Source organism: Stegodyphus dumicola, chromosome 4 (assembly GCF_044657685.1).
Source record: "Stegodyphus dumicola isolate Sdum_Otavi_A_Nest chromosome 4, ASM4465768v1".
Taxonomy (NCBI): Eukaryota; Metazoa; Arthropoda; class Arachnida; order Araneae; family Eresidae; genus Stegodyphus; species Stegodyphus dumicola.
In genome coordinates, this window is record NC_140771.1 from 24745634 (window position 1) to 24765050 (window position 19417).

Consider the following 19417-nt stretch of genomic DNA (forward strand, 5'->3'; position numbering starts at 1 on the left):
GAAAGCTTACATCCCGTTAAAGAGCAACCTAAAACTACCAGATCTGGAAGAAAGGTTAAATTTAACCCAAAGTACTTATAACGTACCGATGGTACTTGGGGAGGGAGTACTGTGGCGTTCCGACAGATACTTCAACTTCTATTCATGAGATGGCGCCACTTGTAAAATCCAGTTCTTAATCGGAGCAGCAAAGCGACGTCATTACTCACTCAGACTTCTCGTGAGACAACTGTACGCGACGGTAGCATGAACTGTTTCGAGCTCTGCGTTGATCTCTGCAATGTAATTTAAATTGTAATTTAGTACTTAATATATTCTTTTGTTATAGGAGATTGTCTACTCTTATTTTCTTTAATTATATCATGCATTAAGCACACGACCACCAAACATATTTAGTCCATCTGTACATACTCATCCCGTTTATCTTTTCTTCTGTGAACCAGGAATGAAACCTGATACTTTGAACAGTGGGTGTGATCTCTGTTTAATGATAAGACGTCACCCCCACAACTATGGGGGCTCGAAGCCAGCGAACTTGAGAGAAGGGTACTGTGAAAACTTTTCTTTCTTTCTTTCTTCATGACTTCTGTTTCGTTTTTAAAATGAACCTCTAGTGATGGGGGAAAAGTAAGCGGCTCCCCGAAATTTTTATTTATGATCGATGTTCTTTGCCATTTTTTTATCTTATTGTAATGCGGAATAGCTACAATTCTCCTAATGATGTCGTTGGGAGCAAAATGACATACCCCTAAGGCTTTTCTAATCGCTTTATTGATGTATATATCGTACTTATTTTGGGAGGAGATTTATTCTCCCCACCTGATTTCACATCCGTATATGAGTTGGGAAATCATGATTTGCTGGATGATCTTTAGTAAGTTTTTTGTTCTCATTCCTTGAGTTGGGTGGGAGAGGATTTTGATCGAGTTTGAAGTGTTATTTAATCTTTTAACTAGATAAGCCTCGTGTGCTCGCCAACTGAGGTTGTGTTCGAAAATAACGCCAAGTATTTTACGCTCTTTTTTCCATCCAATACTGAGAGCACCTATTCTTATGGGGGAAGAGTATTTCTTCCTCTTGAAAAGTCAATTAGTGTTGATTTCTCAAAGGAGAAAACAACCTTGTTTTCAGCAGACCAGCTAAGGATCTTCTTGAGAGTGCCTTGTAAGCAGGAATACTGGCTGTCATTCCTAACAGTAACATGCGCATAGATATCATCAGCGTAAATGAAAAGCTTGGTACTCCTATCATTCAGTTTACAAAATTCCAACATGAAACAATTGTAGAGGAAAGGTGATAAAATGGCTCCTTGTGGAAGGCCCTTGGACGTGAGCTTTTCTGTGGATAGGATAGATCTCCACTTTACAAATTTGGAAGCGACCCTCAGACTTTTGTAAGTAATTCCATTGGGACACTAGTGCATACATTAATTCTTTGGCGGAAATTGGCTCAATTTTATCCGAAAGAAAGTCGATAGGAGCCGACTGGGTAGTATTGTCATTGGCGCTGTAATATTCCGTGAAAATATTCGTCTGAGCAGCCTTGTCTAATACATCTGCGTTGGAGTGAGTGATCCCAAAATTTATCGCCAAGGAAGAGACCAATAGATATTTTTTAAGGTTTTTTACATTTTTAAAGACTTCCTTGCAAGAATTGGATTCATAGGAAATCTTTGCCCAGTACTTACGTTTTGCTTTTATTAGCTCTCTTTTGTATTTAGCGTTTGCACCCTTATACTCCACCCAGTCGCTTGGATTAAGTGATCTTAGTGCCTTCCTTTTCAACTTATCTCTAAGATGTTTGAATTTGGCGCACTCCAAACTGAACCATGGGTTTTTTTGGCTCGACCTTGTAGGTGATTTCTCTGGAGTGTATCTTGATAGCGCTGTTAATTACAGAGGTATAAGCATTAACTTTATCTTCCATATTACCAACGTGACTCACAGGCAAGCATGACAGTTATAGACTGACATCTCGACAATTTGTATAGTTTTTAATTTTTCCAGGTCTCTTCTTAAAACTATGATTAAAATTAAGATACACAGAGAAATGATCACTTTGACACATATCTTCAAGTCTCTGGAACGACAGTTTAGACGCGATATTGACATTTGCCATACAAAGGTCGAGGATTCCTCTTTCTTGGCCATGAAAAATATGAGTAGATTTCTTATTATTTAGAATGATCATATTAGAGTCAATTAGCCAATTCATGAGCTTTTGACTGCTGGGCGATGCAATCTCCAAAATTTCTATGGCGGGCGTTTCTATGGCGAGTCGCCAACCACGATCGTGAAAGGATCCTTAAAGGAATCCAATATCATCGAGTCTTCTAGTTTAAATCTTCCGGAAGGCCTATAGCAATTTACAATGGTAAATGTTTTACCATAAGCATGCACTTTGATACTTAGAACTTCCATGTCAGATTTAATTCCAATATCTGGAAGTTTGGATACAGGTAGATTTTTTTAACACAAAAATGGCAAGGCCACCACCTTTACTGGGGAAAATTCTTTCCTTTAAAAAACTATTGTAGCCAGAAAGGAAAGGAACCCTAGGGTTCCTACTTCAGGTCTCCTGGAGACACATAACAGAAGGTTTTAACCAAGAAACTTAAGTTCGCCTCGGAACCTCGACAATTCCAACTAATGATAAAACACATGAAATTAGAAAGTATCATCATCAATTTGAGGAATTTCCTCTTGAAGCGTGTCTGGCCCATTATTCCAAGATATCAGAGGACTAGCCTGATGAATAGTATTCAAATTTAGATGTTCTGTTTGAAGATTTTCATATGCAAGGCAGGTCTTTTCAAGATCTTCCTTGTATTTTTGGATCTGTTTTAGGGAGTTTTCATACAGGCTTCTGAGTTGTGTATTTTCAGTTTTAAGTTTGTTATTGACTTCCTTAAGATTTAAATTATCTATATAAAGAGAATCAATTTTCCTTTCGAGATTTTCTAATCTTGCGACTATCTTTCTTAAAACATTTTCCCCTGGCTTCTCCAATACCGAGCCTTTAGTATATATATTTGTGAGGGTGTTAGTAGAGTTTTGTTCTTCCTCTTTCTGGACAGCTTCTGCCCAGGAAGAACAACTGGAAGTCTGGAGAGGTTTCTTCGATGAAGATTCACGCTTCTGACCATTCACTTCCCTTTTTTATATTTATTTTTGGACAAGATTTGTCTAAAGCATTATGCTCACCTCCACATCTAAAGCAATTGGTATTATTTTTACATGGGTCGTTGCAGTCATTTTTACCATAGTTCGCACATCTCGCTTTGCTTTTGCTTTCAACTTGTGGCCTATATTACAGCACTTGTAGCATATTATGGTATTTTCAATATATTTGTTTACCGCAAAATGTATTCGACTTATTTTGATATCAGACCGATTACAGGAACCGAGTTCCTTAATGAGAATTATTGGTACTTTTTCGTCCGACCTTGGCTTAGTGAATCTTATAATACATGAAAATTTAATTTCACTTTCTTCTAGGCTAGCTGCTATGTCTTCTAAACTAAGTTGAGTATCAACATTTTTAACTACATGTTTAGTTGTGTACGTATCTTCAATTATTGAGGCCTTTACTCCGACACCTTCCAAGGATTTTAATTTAAAGACTTTTTCTATAGTTTTGATTCTTTTCGTGGAAACTATTATTTTTTTCTCTCTCGTGATATAAATATTATCTTCTTTATCAGTAATTTCGTTTAGAATGGAACCTTTTTTGAACAACTTACCAACAGGGATACCAAATTCAATTCCTTTCAGAACAATTTTTACCTCTTTTGTGCCATTTTAAAAGCCATTTTGACATTATCAATAGCGGTTGTGTCCGCGCTATAAAAGTTCCGATTTGTTTTCATCTCTTTATTGCTGCCACTGTCCATGTCATTATCAGGTTTACGCTTAAGTTCACTAAGCATAATCCCAAACAATTCTTCTGGAAACAGAATACATTCGAATTAATTGAATTACCAGTAGAAAATATATCGCCAAAAGAAAACTTTTCCGTATCAAAAGCACTGAATTTCACAAACAGCGAATTCCAATCAAATTTCGCGCGGTAATCATACAATAACAAAATCCTAAACACACCATACATCACACTCGTAATCCATATAAACAAACAAACGAAATAAGAACTTTAGAGACTTTCTGCCCGCAGGGAAAAAAATAAAGTATTGACGTGCAAAAGAGATGTAGGTAGAAAGAAAATGCAATATTATTTCATTACATCAGTGGAGAGAAATTATGTGAAATGGGAACAAGTAGGAAGGGAATGAAACATTTCTCTGGCCTTCTTTCTGCGTACTTTAAAGAACACTGTTGTTTCAAGCTTTGGTTATTGGTGTTATATCTGCGAAAAAATAAACCATCATCCTTTTATGCAATGCAATATTCAAGAGATGATCAAATACATAACTAGACTGTCATATGCCATGTGGGAAGCTGTTTAATACTTGTCTTTCACTGTAATTTTGATCGTAGGCAGTTGACGTGTAGTTTGTTTTTGGGCTTACCGGCTAATCCTTGAAATTTGACGTGTGTAAACGCTGAGTTAAGAGCTGAGCTCAAATTAGTACGTACTATTTTCTCTTTACTAAAGTAGTTTGAAATCATTTTTATCATAAAAACGCATACTGTTACTTGATATTATGATGGAAGTAATTTATAAATTATTTTATACTGTAGTGTAATTTATGATTTTATTCCTCATGTTCACTTGATATCCACCAATGGCTAAAGCCCCAAAATACTGATAGTTCCTATTGAATTTGATTTGCAGTTGAACGAGTGAGTTCCTTGTGGTTTTCCGAATGTATAATACGAGTCTAGTCTTCCTTAAAAGAATCTGTCACCTTATCTTCCTAGGCATTAATCTCTTGAGTGCTTTGCTTTAATAATAGATGCAAAAATAATACACCACTTAAGATTTAAACCTAGGCAAGCGTTAATTTCGAGAGCATCTGGCGCAAACTTTTTCCAACCTAATTACGATTGTGGTGGTGCACAAACATTTGGCAACTGTGGCCTTTAACATGTCTTTGGATTTGCTCCTAGGTCCTCACGGACTGGAGAAAACGGCGTTCGCCAAAGTTGTCATCTCCTTTGTTCATGCTTAAAAGCAAGATTGCTTCTAGGCAAGTGGCGGTGTATAGAGAATAAACACCAAGGTAACTGTCTTTAAATGATGGAATGGAGCTGGTTTGTAATTTAGTAGGGGCAGGCAAAAAGAAAATGGGAGAAGTCAAATTTGGGTGGAGTCATTCTGAGAAGGTGAAGCATTAACGTGAGAGTTATAGCGTAGGGACGGTAGAGGCAAAGAATGTCTATGTATATTCTTTGGTAGAGGATACATGTTATGCAGATTTGTCAAATTTAACTAATAAAATCTGTTTTTCATCATTCATGACCATTCATCCAATAGAGTGATTTTTCTAAGATCAGCAGCATGCTGCTATGTATAAAGAAATATTGTTTATGGGATTGCAGCTTTTAGACCTTGTTAAGATTGATAGTAAATAAGTTATGATAATCAATTTTTTATACTATCCTAATAACATGCTCACACTTTCTTCTGCTCAAGACATATAATCGTGATTATTATCTTCAAAAATACCCATTAATTGTTGCCAAGTTAGATTTAAATGCTTTTTTCTTTTAATAGGACAAAATTTTGATTATGTGCACCTCCACAAAATATGTTCTCCTTGATGTCTGTAAATTGACAAAATTTACTTCTTTGGTTAACTTTATAACTCATTAGTACTCTTTTGTTCATAAGTAATTACAAATAGAAGCATTTTATAAAAACAAAGTTTGCAAGGAAAAACAAAAATTTATATGGCTAGTGTTTGCATTTTTATAGCTGGCTAATAGTCAGTGAGATAATGTGGTAAATTTGTGTGCATTAGAATATGAGCATGATACCTGCATTCTGGGTTGGCTGCTCTTGCATGTGTGCTTGAAAATATAGCAGTTCTATTGAATAATAAAACTGAGGATATAGATAAAGTTACCAAAAATCGGTTTTTAAAATCATTGATGTCATATAGTTTTAAAAGATATATAATGACTACTACATCTGCTGTCTTTTGTGGTACTACAGGTTCATTTGAATTTTTAAGAGAGCATTTTTAAATTATATTTTTCAGGCCTTAGTTTTTAAAAAGAAAATATATGTAAGAGATCCTTGTCTTTGTTTTGTATGCATGCTGGGTTTAAGAAGTCCTTTATGTATTGGATTGGAATAGTTGTAACAAACTCTATAAGAACATACTTCTAGAAATAAAGAAATTTATAGCCTATGCAGCCAATCCATTTTGCATCAGTAACTGAACTTGAAAAGATCTAATAGTTTTCACAGTTTTTAACCATGAATTGTATTGGCATTGTGCAGTTAATTATTAAGAATAAGGATAATATAAAAATTTTTAATTTGATTATAATATTTATCATTTATATAATATGCAGTTTAATTTAGGCTTTCATTTTCTTTTGTATAGCTAACATTTAAAAATGGTCAAAAGAATCTGTTGTATTGGTGCTGGTTATGTTGGGGGACCTACATGTAGTGTTATTGCTTTTAAGTGTCCTGATATAAAAGTAGTAGTCACAGACAAAAATGAAGCTCGAATCAAAGCGTGGAATTCTGACCGATTACCAGTATATGAGGTGAGTATTATGAAAGTAAAATATTTATCCTGCTCATACCATTGCATAGTCCAGGTTTAAACACCTTTTTCTTGGGGAGGGGAGTATTGCTTCCTTTTCAAAGTAAATAAATTTTCCTTATATTGGGGAAAATACCATGTAGTTGGGCTGTCATTAAAAGTTCCGTATTGAGTCATAGCTGAAAGAATAGCTAAATTCCATTCCTTCATTTGCTGTAAGTTTTCAGACTATTTGATGGAGTCGTTGTATTAAGTATTTGTTTAATTTTAATATCGGACTATAGTTCGTCCACCACGGGAAGAGACATGACCTCACCTGTTAGGAATGGAAGTGAATTCATTTCAGTGTGGGGAGAGATGCAAAGAACTTATCCATGATTGCAAATGAGTAAATCCAAATTCCATTCTTATAGAGCCTGCACCAAAAGTCCGATGGTGGGATAGTCTGACGTAGCATAATGTTGGGTGGTAGACAGACTATAATTAATTGCTGAATCAAAATTCTTTAGTAGTTGATAGATTTGCATAAAAATTAAATCAATTGAAAAATTTTATTAATTTGCAGGGGTTCTTTTGATAAAAAATAATAAAACTTAAAGAAATGAAAAATTTAAATATAGTGAGACTTCATATCACAAGTGAACTCATGAATTGTTCAGTTCATGAATAAGTTATTTGAACACAAAACACCTGTGATAGCAGAGTGTGCCGATTAGAGTAGAGAGAAGGGTACCCCTTGTGTTATTGCGAAGTTGTTTCATTTATCGCCAAGAGTGCGCAATGCCTAGTTTGTGTAATTCTATGATGTTTCCTTAACTGAAAATAGGTCGATGTGTACGCAGATAAAGTTAAGGGAGTGCGCAATGTTAAGTTTGCACAATTCTCTGATGTTTTTTAAAGTGAAAATACGTCAATGTGTACATGAGTAACGAGTTTGCAATTTTTTGTCGTTATTTTGGTTTTTAAAAATCACCACTACACAAGCTAAAATAACAAATCAAAGAATTGCACAAACTCAGTATCCATGTACCGCCAAAAATTGCCAATTTTTGCCAAGGGGTACCCGTAAATATATTTTTACCAATGGTGCCTCAAGTTACGAATACTCAAGATGTCAATGTATGATTTGAAGGTGTTTTGAAGTAACCTATGCCACAGAGCTAACACTCAGGACTCTGTGGGAAAATTATTTTAATATTTTTCGTTGCTTAGCTGTCATTAACAATGGTTGTTTGCAAGTGACTTACGGAACTGAGACTTCGGCGTAAAAGAAATCATAGCCAGATCTGGCTATGATTTTGGATTTTATTTCGCCAAATTTAAATAGTTTACATTAGAACTGCTGCTGCCAATTTTTTGCTGTTGTACCTTTTTATCTCTTGTGTGCGGAACTTTGTATTGGAAATTCTAAAGATATGCTCATTTTAAAATTATTTTGAGACATTGCTATTGAACTGAATTTTATAGTTTAAAAACATGATATTTAATAAATAAAGGTAACACAAAACGTTAAAAAAAGCCCCTTTAGACGTAATTTAAAATCTAAAACCTTTCTTTTTTGTTTGTTTGTTTGTTTGTTCTTGTTTAGTTATTGTATTTATTTTCTTTGTCACTGTAGCCAGGTTTGGATGATGTGGTTAAAGAATGCCGAGGCCGTAATTTATTTTTTACAACAGATGTTGATACTGCCATAAAGGAATCAGATTTGATATTCATTTCAGTCAACACACCAACTAAAACTTTCGGATTTGGAAAGGTAAATGCTTTTGAATTTTGATTTTTCTGTTAAATTTTAAGCATTATAAATCACAAGAAAGTTTTTTTTATTTATAACCACTTATTGTATCTTAATTGATTTTTGCATCTAGATTATTGTACTGTTTTCATAACTACTTCTAAATATTTTGTAGGGCCGAGCAGCTGATTTAAGGTACATTGAGGCTGCAGGTAGGAGAATTGCTGAAGTTGCCAAAAGTAATAAAATTGTTGTTGAAAAGAGCACTGTTCCTGTGCGAGCTGCAGAGAGTATTAATAGCATTCTAAAAGCAAACATGAAACCTGGAATATCTTTCCAAGTAACAACTTCTTTTTCCACCCATATTGAAAGTAAAACATTTTTGTGAGGGTAAACCATCATTAAAATAACTTGCTGATAGCAGTTTTTCATATTTCATAAATATCAGATATACAGTTGCCAGAGAGTGCCATGTTTTCAAAACAAACAGAGCTGTATATTCCTTTTGAGTGCAGTGCTATATGATTTTTTTAAAATTTCATTTATGCATAATGATAGAAACAGTTGTAATTAAAATGAGTTGAAATGCATATGAAATAAAACTCAAAACACCCTTTCCCCTTCCTTAATGTGGACAATTACAGGATTGGAATGCATGCAGCATTTTTTGTTAAATAAAAGTTCCATGAAGCCACTCTGATTATATACGGTATGCAGAAAACTGGGGAAGGGGGAAATGCGTATTGTTTTGAACGTCAGAGGATGGCAGCACTATGGAGGATATTTTTTACTCTTTTTGTGAATTTATGTGGTGACACCGATATACAGATTCTATTTCAGATAATTTTAGGAAGTTTTTGGATGCTGTTAAGGAATTTTGTGTGCCACAGACTGAAGATGTAGAAATTTCTAAATAACATAAGGGGATATTTGCTTTGTGTAGTACTTAGATGCATAAGATGAATTTCCTTTTTTATTTCATTTTATTGTTTCATTTAAAATGTAGTTTATTAAGATTATGTATTTTTTGTTTGGCTCTACTGTAAAATAAGGTGCTTCTTTGACTTTTTAAGTGAAAATAGATCGATGTGTACATGGACAAAGTTAAGGGAGTGCACAGTGCCATGTTTGTGCTATTCTCTGATGTATTTTTAAGTGAAAATAGGTCAATGTGTACATGGATACCATGGATATAAAGAGTTTGTAAAGCCAAAATAACAAGTCAAAGAATTGCACAAACTCGGTATCCATGTACCGCCAGAAATCTTTCAGAAAAAAAGAAAATCTTTCAGAAAAAATACTAAATCTTTTTCAAGTTTTAATGTTACTGCAATTTACTAAAAAAAAAAAATTATGTTGCTGCCACCTAGTAGCAGCATTTCCTATATGCACAGGGGGATGTGTTTGTCCCACCTTTTAATTTCAACCATTTTAATGAATATATATGAATTCAAATAATAATATTTATTAACAAAGGGAACTTTCAGATGAAAATATTCATTATAACACCAAGTTTTGTTCAGATGATTTAAATTGCATGAGAAATTAAGAAAAAAATCTGCTTTAAAATTAGACCTGCAAAGAATATTTTCTACATTATTTCCATGAATGAATACTAGTGTTGCCATCTGTTATACATTTAGAAAACTGAAAGGTGTTATTGTATGTATTTTAAATAGAATTTTGCAGCTTTCGTCTGGAAGATAAAAACATAAAAAGGTGGGACGCCTGGGATTAAACTGCCCGTCTATTATGTTTTTATTAATTATTATTGCTATGGATTATTAATTATTATTACTAGGGATTAAAAAGGCAATTTTTGCTTCTTATTTTGCAATCATTTTTGTACCTTTAAAGAGTCTTTAAAGCAAAGTCATTGAAAACTAAAAATGTTTTTATTTTTTATAATATTAAAAATTGAAAAAATTTCATTTTACATGTATGATATAAAAATTGGATTAAATATTTATTTTGTATCTTAATATAGCTAAATTTAATTTATTATAACTAAAAACCCAAATTTGCTTAAAATTTTTTTAACTTAAAAAGTGTTTCACAAAGAGAAAAGTTTTGGAAACATTGCTGTAGATAATCCTGCTGAATTCACAGAGAAACTGAAAAGAGTCAGAGAAAGAGAAACTAAAACAGACAAGTCTTGATGCCAGTATGATAGAATTGTCATTAAAATAAATCTTTAAAAATATCTTGGATATGATAGCAGCAAAACGCCTTTAAAGTTGAAATATTCCACTCTGTGGCAATGATCATTCATCTTTAATAACTATGATCAGTTTACCAAAATTATGTTACACATTTTTTCAGAAGAAAAACAATCTGGATAGTGTACCTAATCAATAAATATTAAAAGGCTTGAGCCTGTAATACTAGATAAAGTACTTGATGAATTGAACTCGGAGATTCTACTGACCAGTTGAAAACCAAGTCCTTGGTAAAACCTGATTAATGGATTCAGACATCTATAATAATTCTGTGTAAGGTTTATGTTAATTTTTCTAACAGTTGTTTTTTTAGTTAGAGGTTGCTTTCCTATCTTCCTGAATTTCAGCTTATAACTTCCGGCCAGAACATATTTTCAGAATCACGTTTGAATGCAAATGAGGAGAAGTATTTAACTGTGAAGTTCTACTGACTTCGCCAGAGATTCTGATTAGCATGCGTTCACCTTTTGGGCTATACTCTCTCTCTCTTTAAAGCTATTTCTATGATCATCCGTACTTTAAGCCCTTGGTATCTTTGCCGTTAATTAACGTTAAGAGGCCAACTTTGTTAGAATCTTGATAGGTGTGGCTCTATCTTTTTAGTTAGATTAGTTTAGTTCTTAGTTTCCTGAGTTCAAACCTGAGTGGAGGCTTTATTGTAACTCCAAGAAAGCATCCATCTGTTAAACTTTATTTGGAATAATAAAGGGTATTTAACCCTTCTCACATTTTGTTCTCTGTCTCATGAACTCAAGCGATTATTCGCTTATCAGTTCTTAAGGTTCCTCACTTTTAACTGTAACTTAAAGGTACCCAGGTTGGAATCTTTATCTGTTATTACTAATCATGTTCATACTAACAGTGACTCTACATATTTTCTTCAATTCTATGAATACAAGGTAATAAGTAAAAAACTGATAGTAACTTTATACAAGTAGTCAAAGCATCAATAACAGAAGTAGAAAAGAAATGGGTGTAAAATAAAAATGGTTCATGAAGAAAGGAGGTTTATTCTTACAACTTAGGAATGTTCTTCTCTTTATCTGAATCTGTTATGAAGCATTTATTATTTTTTCCCTACTGCTTACTGTTCTACAATAATTTTTTAGTTATTTAATGAATTTCTGGTAGCTATTGCCACTTTTATATCAGAAACTAGTTCTGGAATGCTGAATTTAACCAATTATACAGTGGTGTGGTTTTTTTTTTTTTTTTTTTTTTTTTTTTTTTTTTATCACTTTGGGAAAAAAACTTGCCAGTCTTGACTGAAATCAATCAATTAAAGGTAAATGTCTAATGAAATTTAAGGGTTTTCCTGTTATTGCAGAAAGCCACTTGGAAAATCTTTAAAATGTGGTATTTTCGTTTGTACTTTAGCTATTATTACTAAAGTAGTTATGCCATTTTCCAGTCAGCTTCCAATAACTGATGACACAAGCACTTTATTATGTCTTTAACTAAAACATAAGTTTAACTTTTTACTTGTAAACATAAGGATTCAGATTTTTTAATCTTACACTTTCTATAACTTTTTTTTTTTTTTTTTTTTTTTTTTTTTTTTTTTGGCTTGTCTAAAAAAAGTTATTATTTACAAATGCCTAACTTTTGACACTTTTAAGCCATGAATGATTTTCAGAAAGTAATCAAGTAGGCTGATAGAACTACTGCTTATTGCTGTAATGAACTAAAGTGCATTTATATAAATTAAATATCAAATCAGTTACTAAGACGAAGTTTGAAAATGAAATAAGTATGTGAACAAAATTGTTCATTTCTGGATTTCTTAAACTACAGTTTTTTTTTTTTCCCCCATGCTTACAAAATTTTTCATTAATCATTTGAAAAAACTATATAATCAGTGTGATTTAATGTCAGTAATGGATAAGTGTGGCTTCATAGCACACTTTAATATTTTCACCTTGGTTTTATGAAATCCTGATTAATGCTCAATAAGACAGTCTACTTAATCTTAATGCTAAGACAATCTTCTAGAAAGAAAATTATAGGTTAACTGTTATTTCTTTCTTATTTTGAAAAAAAAATTATTAAAATTTCAACCTACTTTCTTTAGAATAACTTGCAGTCGAATATTTTTATGTTATGGGATCACGGCATAAAATAAGAGCATGCATTAATCCTTCAAGCATTATGGGTTTAACCTTGAAATATCAGAGTTCCTCAGAATGTCATGTGTAAATGGTATTTTCTTTGTTACAGTTAAAACACAACTCTCTCACTTTGATTCCTTTTCTTTCAATATACATCTGACTCGAAATCCATTATATTTAAAGATGGCAGAAATTATATGTAATGTACATAGAAGCCACCCTTCTGTGCGAAATTTTATATCTATAACACTGAGAGGGTTGATGGCCATGATATGAGACTTTTTGAAAATGAATAAATAATGGTTATGCAACATGAAAAACTGTAACAAGCAAACATGTATATAACAGCATGATGTATGCCAAACAGCCTAACTTATATCTGTCAATTATCTAACTAAGTAAAAAGCAGTCTGTTCCTTCAAACTTCGACTGGATTTGCTAACTTTCATAATCAATGGTAAAGTAGGCACCTTTTTTTATAGACATATTTGTTTAAATGAATATAGCAGAGCGCACAAAGGTATCAGCCTTTGAGGAGGAATATGAAGTTCTTCCTGAAGGACTCTTACATATTTGTATTTCCTGAAGGACTATTACGTATTTCACCATACATATTATGTATGGTGAAACTGCTGCATTGATGGCATATAAAGGTTTTTAATTTGGGGGAACACGATAGAAATCTTTTTAAAAAATTTTAAAAAATTTCACAGTATGGCTAAAAATCTTAAGATTCTTATAACAACATTTTTGAAAGAAATGAAAAACTTTCATCTGCATTTTGTTGGAATTGATTTGCTTATTCGTATGCCTTTTTGCAACTTTGTGATGTGATGAACAGATTTGTAGAATTACACAAATGTATATTGAAATTAAATTATTAATTTGTTATTTTATATTGTTTAATGTCTTAATGAAAGTATTTCTATAAAAAAATCTTCTAGAACATTTAGTCAATACTATTGAAATTTTAAGTTAAAAAAATTAACCAATTTTATTTAAAAAACACATACATGGACAGAAATTTTAATGCAATAATATCAACCGGTATGTATTTTAAATTCCACCTTTTCCAAAAGCCAAGCTATTGCTTATTTTACATAGCAATGAATAGTATTCAATCTGTATTCTATGTAACACTAATTTTGTCATATTTTATATTAGTTTACCTGGATTTGATAACTGAATCTGTATTGATAAATACTAATCTTATTTCAGGTTCTTTCGAATCCAGAATTTTTAGCTGAAGGATCTGCTATCAACGATTTGTTACATCCAGATCGTATCTTAATTGGTGGTGACCAAACACCAGAAGGTAATGAAGCTGTGCAAGAATTGTGTACACTTTATAAAAGGTGGATACCAGAGGAAAAAATCTTAACCATGAATACATGGTCTTCTGAGCTCACAAAACTGGTAAGAATAGCAATATTTACAGTAATAACTATAGCATATCAAATTAGTTAATATAGATAAGAAAAGGCTATATCAGGCAATTTATTAGCAAGATTATCATTCGTTGTTCATAATGTGATATGCTATACAATTCTGTACCTATCTGCACAAAATAAAAATGGTGATTTTAAGGATGATAATGGAACTGTAATTATATATGTTTCTATAAAGTTGCTGGCACTTTTGTGCAGATTGGCCACTGTTTGACATGATAGAAACCTTCATAATGGTGCCCCAGCATAATGTGCTCATGCCCATATCAAAATCAGTTTTTAGTTTTCAAAAAAGCAGCTTTCATAAATATCAACACTATCATGCAAGTAGAGATTAAGTGGATGATTGTAATGTATTGTAATCAGCAATGATGTAGAGATTAAGTGGGTGATGCAAGTAGAGATTAGTAGATACTATGCTAAATATTGCAAACAAGGATTCTGGCACCCATGTGATGGAAGGTTGTATTTTTCAAGTTGTGTACTGGTCTTCATAGGGATGCTTATATCTTTATGCAGGGGCACCCTTGTGAAGGTTTCTATCTTGACAAGCAACCAAAATGTATAAAAATGTCTTGTCTATCTTAGGGCACTTATGTTGGTGTCCCACTCTCGGAGACTAGGGTGTATGGTCCTTTTGGATGGTTTAAGACTCCTGAACATCCGCATAACATAAAATTAGATTACTAAACAAAAGAATATCATCACCATTCCTCAATGAGAATCTTTGCTGAGTTAATAGCAAATATTTTCAGATGTATTCAAGAAATAGAAACTTGCTGGCTACTCCGTACATTCAGTTTGCTTCCGTTAGGAGATTGCTAATTGTTTTTCATAAAGTTTAGCATTATCATATATGAAAGACATGAAACCATTGCTTCCTGGGGTGTAAACATGACAATAAGTATGAAAATCTTGTCTTTGTTCTTCTTGGTTGTGTGAATTTTGTTTTAGAACCATAAAATCTATACAGTGAACTGCACTTACGCTTGCTCAGACCATTAGCCTGTTTCTGACATAAAAAGAGTTTTATCTACAAAATGTGGAGCATTGCTTTTGCATGTTCCCTTCAGTTAACAGCAAGTTGATAAAAAGGCTCCAGATTAAATTTTAACCTATCATGCAAGAGAGCGTTACTTCACTTTTCTCCAAGCATGGTATTTTTCAAAGTACTTTTTAGGCTCGTAGAGGGATTCGTGTTGGAATAGCTCTCAGCATTATTAAAGCTAGGATAATTTTCCTTCCCTGAATAGCCATATCATTTTACCCCTGCCATAACTGTATAAAATTCATGCAAATATTTGAACATTTGTAAACTAATATATGGGTAAATTTTAGGTTGATGGAGGCAAGTATTAGTTATCATGAAGGTAGATACTTGCATGTGCATTTTGTTGTTTAAAAAAAAAATGAGCAACTGAAATTTTTAGATAATGAATTAATATGAATTTTTATATGAAAATCATAAATACTGTTAAAATCTTAGAACTAGTGTTCTGGCATTTACTTAGAACCCCAGTTTTAATATATCAGTAGAATTTTTAGAAATGCAGCACATGACTGAGACTGACTGCATAAAACCAACAGCTTCTTTCAGCACATCAACAATGCAACTCGAGTTTCAGCCTTTATGCTATTGTTATGCTGGTGTTGATCCCATACAGGTATCTTGAAAATCATAGTTTAATCAAATCCTTTCCTTTTTGATTAGAAGTTTTTTTAATTAGAATCCTTTGCTACATTACGCAATGTCCATTGCATACTGTGTCAATATGTGCATTAAACTTCTTACTGATTAAATTGCATCATAATCAAATTTCTATTTTTTTTTTTTTTTTTTTTTTTTTTTTTTTTTTTTTATCTGCCATATGCTAGTGTCGATCCTGTGCCGGTATGGGTTTTATATTATTTCAGACCAACTAATGATTAAGAAGGCTGAAAAATGTGATATAGAATTTTGAAGGTAGCATTATCCATAAATATACAGTTCCATATATATATTTTTCTTTCTGGTAATTGAATTATCACACTTTATAAATGCATATAAAGACCACATCTGTAAAATTGGTTGTGAGTATTGTCCATGGAATATAATTACTAAGTTCTGCTTCAGTCATTCCTGAAACTAAAAATCTGAGAAATTAAATGTCTGTAAATGCTGCAAAATAAATGTCTTCTTAAAAAACCGTTTTTTATTATATATTGGTCTGTGATTTCAGCATTGGTCTGTGATTTGTGTACTGCTTTATGTATGTATAACTTATTATTACATCACTCTTGTTATGTTTACTCATTTTATCTAACATAGTCACCTCAATGCCATAAGGCAAATGCATAGCTTATTTTTTTTTAGCAAAAAGCAATTTTAATTATATTGGAAGTCAGTTTTTTAATTGAAATTCTGAATAATTTGAACTAATTATGTGTATTTCTGTATATTTATTCATTAAATCTTTATATAATTCTATTATAGGCTGCAAATGCTTTTTTAGCTCAAAGGATATCTGCAATTAATTCAATATCTGCAATCTGTGAAGTTACTGGTGCAGATGTCAGTGAAGTGGCTCATGGAATTGGTACTGACAGCAGAATAGGACCTAAATTTTTAACAGCTAGTGTTGGTAAGTATCACTGCTTTTGTTATAAAAATATCTGTTGTAATTAAAAGCACAGTTGTACCTTAGTATCAAACAGTGCTGTCACTTTGTTTGCTAGAGAAAGGAGCTATATATACTGCACTGCATATTACTATGATTCAAAAAAATATTTGGAATGCTTCAATTAAAATTTATGCATGTAAAAAATCACTTTCAAAGTTTTCAAAACTTATTATCTTTATTAAAATCTGATAACAACGCAAATTTCCTTTTCTTATTATTGAATAAAATTAGTTTTGATGAACAAATATTCTTCTTTTCCAATTTCACCAAATGACAATAGTTTTACATTATTTGAAGACCATGAAGCAATTTTGAAAGAGCATTTGGACTTGCAGCATATTGCTTCTGGAGTGGCTTCAAAAGTTAAATTCTTAAAAAAAAAAAAAAAAAAAAAAAAAAATACAGTGTATTTCATGTGACCTAGGATATGCTTTCTTAAAGTAGGTCCTCCTTGGAATGTATTAAATAAAAAGCCCAAGATCAGATTTGTCTGGACTTCGATGATTCCAGATTTTGGAATTTTCCAGGTTCTAGATCATCAGCAGAATGTAGACAAGTACTGAGAAATATTCTGGGAAATGTGCTCTAGGTCTACTTTTAGAAAATACAATTGCTATCTGAGTCAGTGTTGGGTAACAATATCTTGTAATGTGTGTGTTCATACATATGTTTTTAAAATAGCATTCCAAGAATTAAATTGCCATGCCTTGTTAAACAGTTATAGTTAATATTATGCAGAATGATTTGAAATTTTTTAAAGAAATTTAAACATTTAAAAATAATGTATTGCCCTTTAGCTAAAAAAAAAAAATAGTCTGTGTAAGACTTTATTTTATTTAACCATTTAGCCTATGAATATCATTTATAAAATATATTTTTTGCAAGTGGAAAGAAATTTTTGTTAAACTTCTCGTCAACAAATTCAACTCTTCGCAGCACAGTTGGTTGAAGTCTGTAATCATTCCCAAATGTAATGTCAACATAAAAGGTTATTCTGCTGTTTAGTATTCAATTATTAACATATTTTAAAATGTTATAGACATCGCTGCATGAGTCATTTTTCAGTCTGCCATGAGTTGATGGTTATGTGATAATGAAAGCAAAAAATAGCAAAAAGTGATTGCCAGGTTGGTGTCAAGGATATAAGCTGTTCAGTAGGTGTAAAATCAGCAATGAACTGTGGTAGAATGTTTTGGTTTCAGATGTGTGCCAAGCGAAAGGATGGATATATAGCCAACTGGTTAAACAGTTGATTGTATAAATTTAAACTAATAAATGATTATGTTTCTTCAACATGGAGGTTTTCTAAAAATTGCCAAACTGAAATTTTAAGAATTAGAACCTTTCACATGCTTTACACAGCCCTGTGTCACTTAGTTAAAAGAACCCAAGTGGCTGGCCACCATGTGTACATCTCTGCCCTATGCAACCTGTTAGGATTGTTCGGCAAGAGACAAGTACCCCTTCTGTTATAATGATAGGTTTGAATATGACTTGCCACAGGGATCGGGTCCTCGTGAAACATTCGTCGAATTTGCCTGTATTGATCTGTGCGATCTGATGTATTCCTGGATGATCCACAGCCTCTTTGACATGTTCTCAGATGGTCCTGCGTCCATCATGCCACACATCGCTGAATTGTACTTATATCTCATCCAATACAACTGGCAGTTGTGCACAGTGACAAATTGAACTCATGCAGTTCTAGAATATGTTTTCAATCCTCAGGCAATGACTGTTGATATTCAGTTCACTGATGTCTTCAAGGCATTTTCTACCCTTCTTCAATAGTTCCATTACAGCAATCTGTCATTGATATCATATACGGAATGATTCAGCTACTGACTTTTATAGCCAGAAACTGGGTATCATGTAACCAGATGCACACAAGAATTTAATCATTTGCATATTCCTCTGACATCTACTGATCCTGTTATTTTCACATCGCTATTCATAATGTTACAATTTCAATTTTGAAGAATACATATTCTATATTTCTGTGTATAAACCAAGAATTTTGGATTTTTTTCTGAAGATAAATTATGAGGGTCAGCTTACATATAGATACACTAATCTCGGGGAAGTTTTTTTTTTTCCCTATTAGTTTGCCTGATAAATCGCTAAATATCACACATTTTTTATTTCTTAAGTTTATGAAAAAAGTTATATTCAATGAAATGAGTTGCATAATTTTCTAACTTATGTTTAATGCTGGTTTGCTGCATCATTGCTGAAACAAAAGATCTGTTAGCAAAATCTGTGTCAGGATTTCTCCACTCTCAAACGTGTTTTTCATTTAAAGAGAAATGCTGAGCAGCCATACTATTGTTAGAATTTTCAGTAAACATGATCATATGTAATTTGAAATTGCTGCAAAAGAACTTCTTTTCCCATTCATCTCTCAGACAAAAAATAAAATGGCCCAGCAAAAAAAAAAAAAAAAATACTAGCACAGAAATCACAGATTATGTACAAAACAACAAATGAATGAGATAAACGTGTTAGCTTCAGACAAAGTTCTTCATAAGCTCTACAGCCTATTACAGGCCAAGGCTGTCTCTCCAAGTT

At 32.5% G+C, this 19417-nt stretch overlaps 1 protein-coding gene across 3 annotated transcripts in view; it reads left to right on the forward strand.

The window, feature by feature from the left end:
* Positions 1–4222: 4222 nt before the first annotated feature.
* sgl (UDP-glucose 6-dehydrogenase sgl) overlaps positions 4223–19417 on the forward strand; it is a 54955-nt gene continuing 39760 nt past the window's right edge. The window contains exons 1-6 of one of the 3 annotated variants that reach the window (XM_035367427.2): positions 4223–4584; positions 6512–6680; positions 8298–8435; positions 8590–8754; positions 13960–14157; positions 16663–16810. In XM_035367427.2, the coding sequence (XP_035223318.1) occupies positions 6525–6680; positions 8298–8435; positions 8590–8754; positions 13960–14157; positions 16663–16810 (805 nt within the window). In that variant the 5' untranslated portion in view covers positions 4223–4584; positions 6512–6524. Of the gene's footprint in view, positions 4585–5027; positions 5180–6511; positions 6681–8297; positions 8436–8589; positions 8755–13959; positions 14158–16662; positions 16811–19417 lie in introns of those variants that run through there. The other 2 variants (XM_035367434.2, XM_035367446.2) reach the window with 2 other exon arrangements.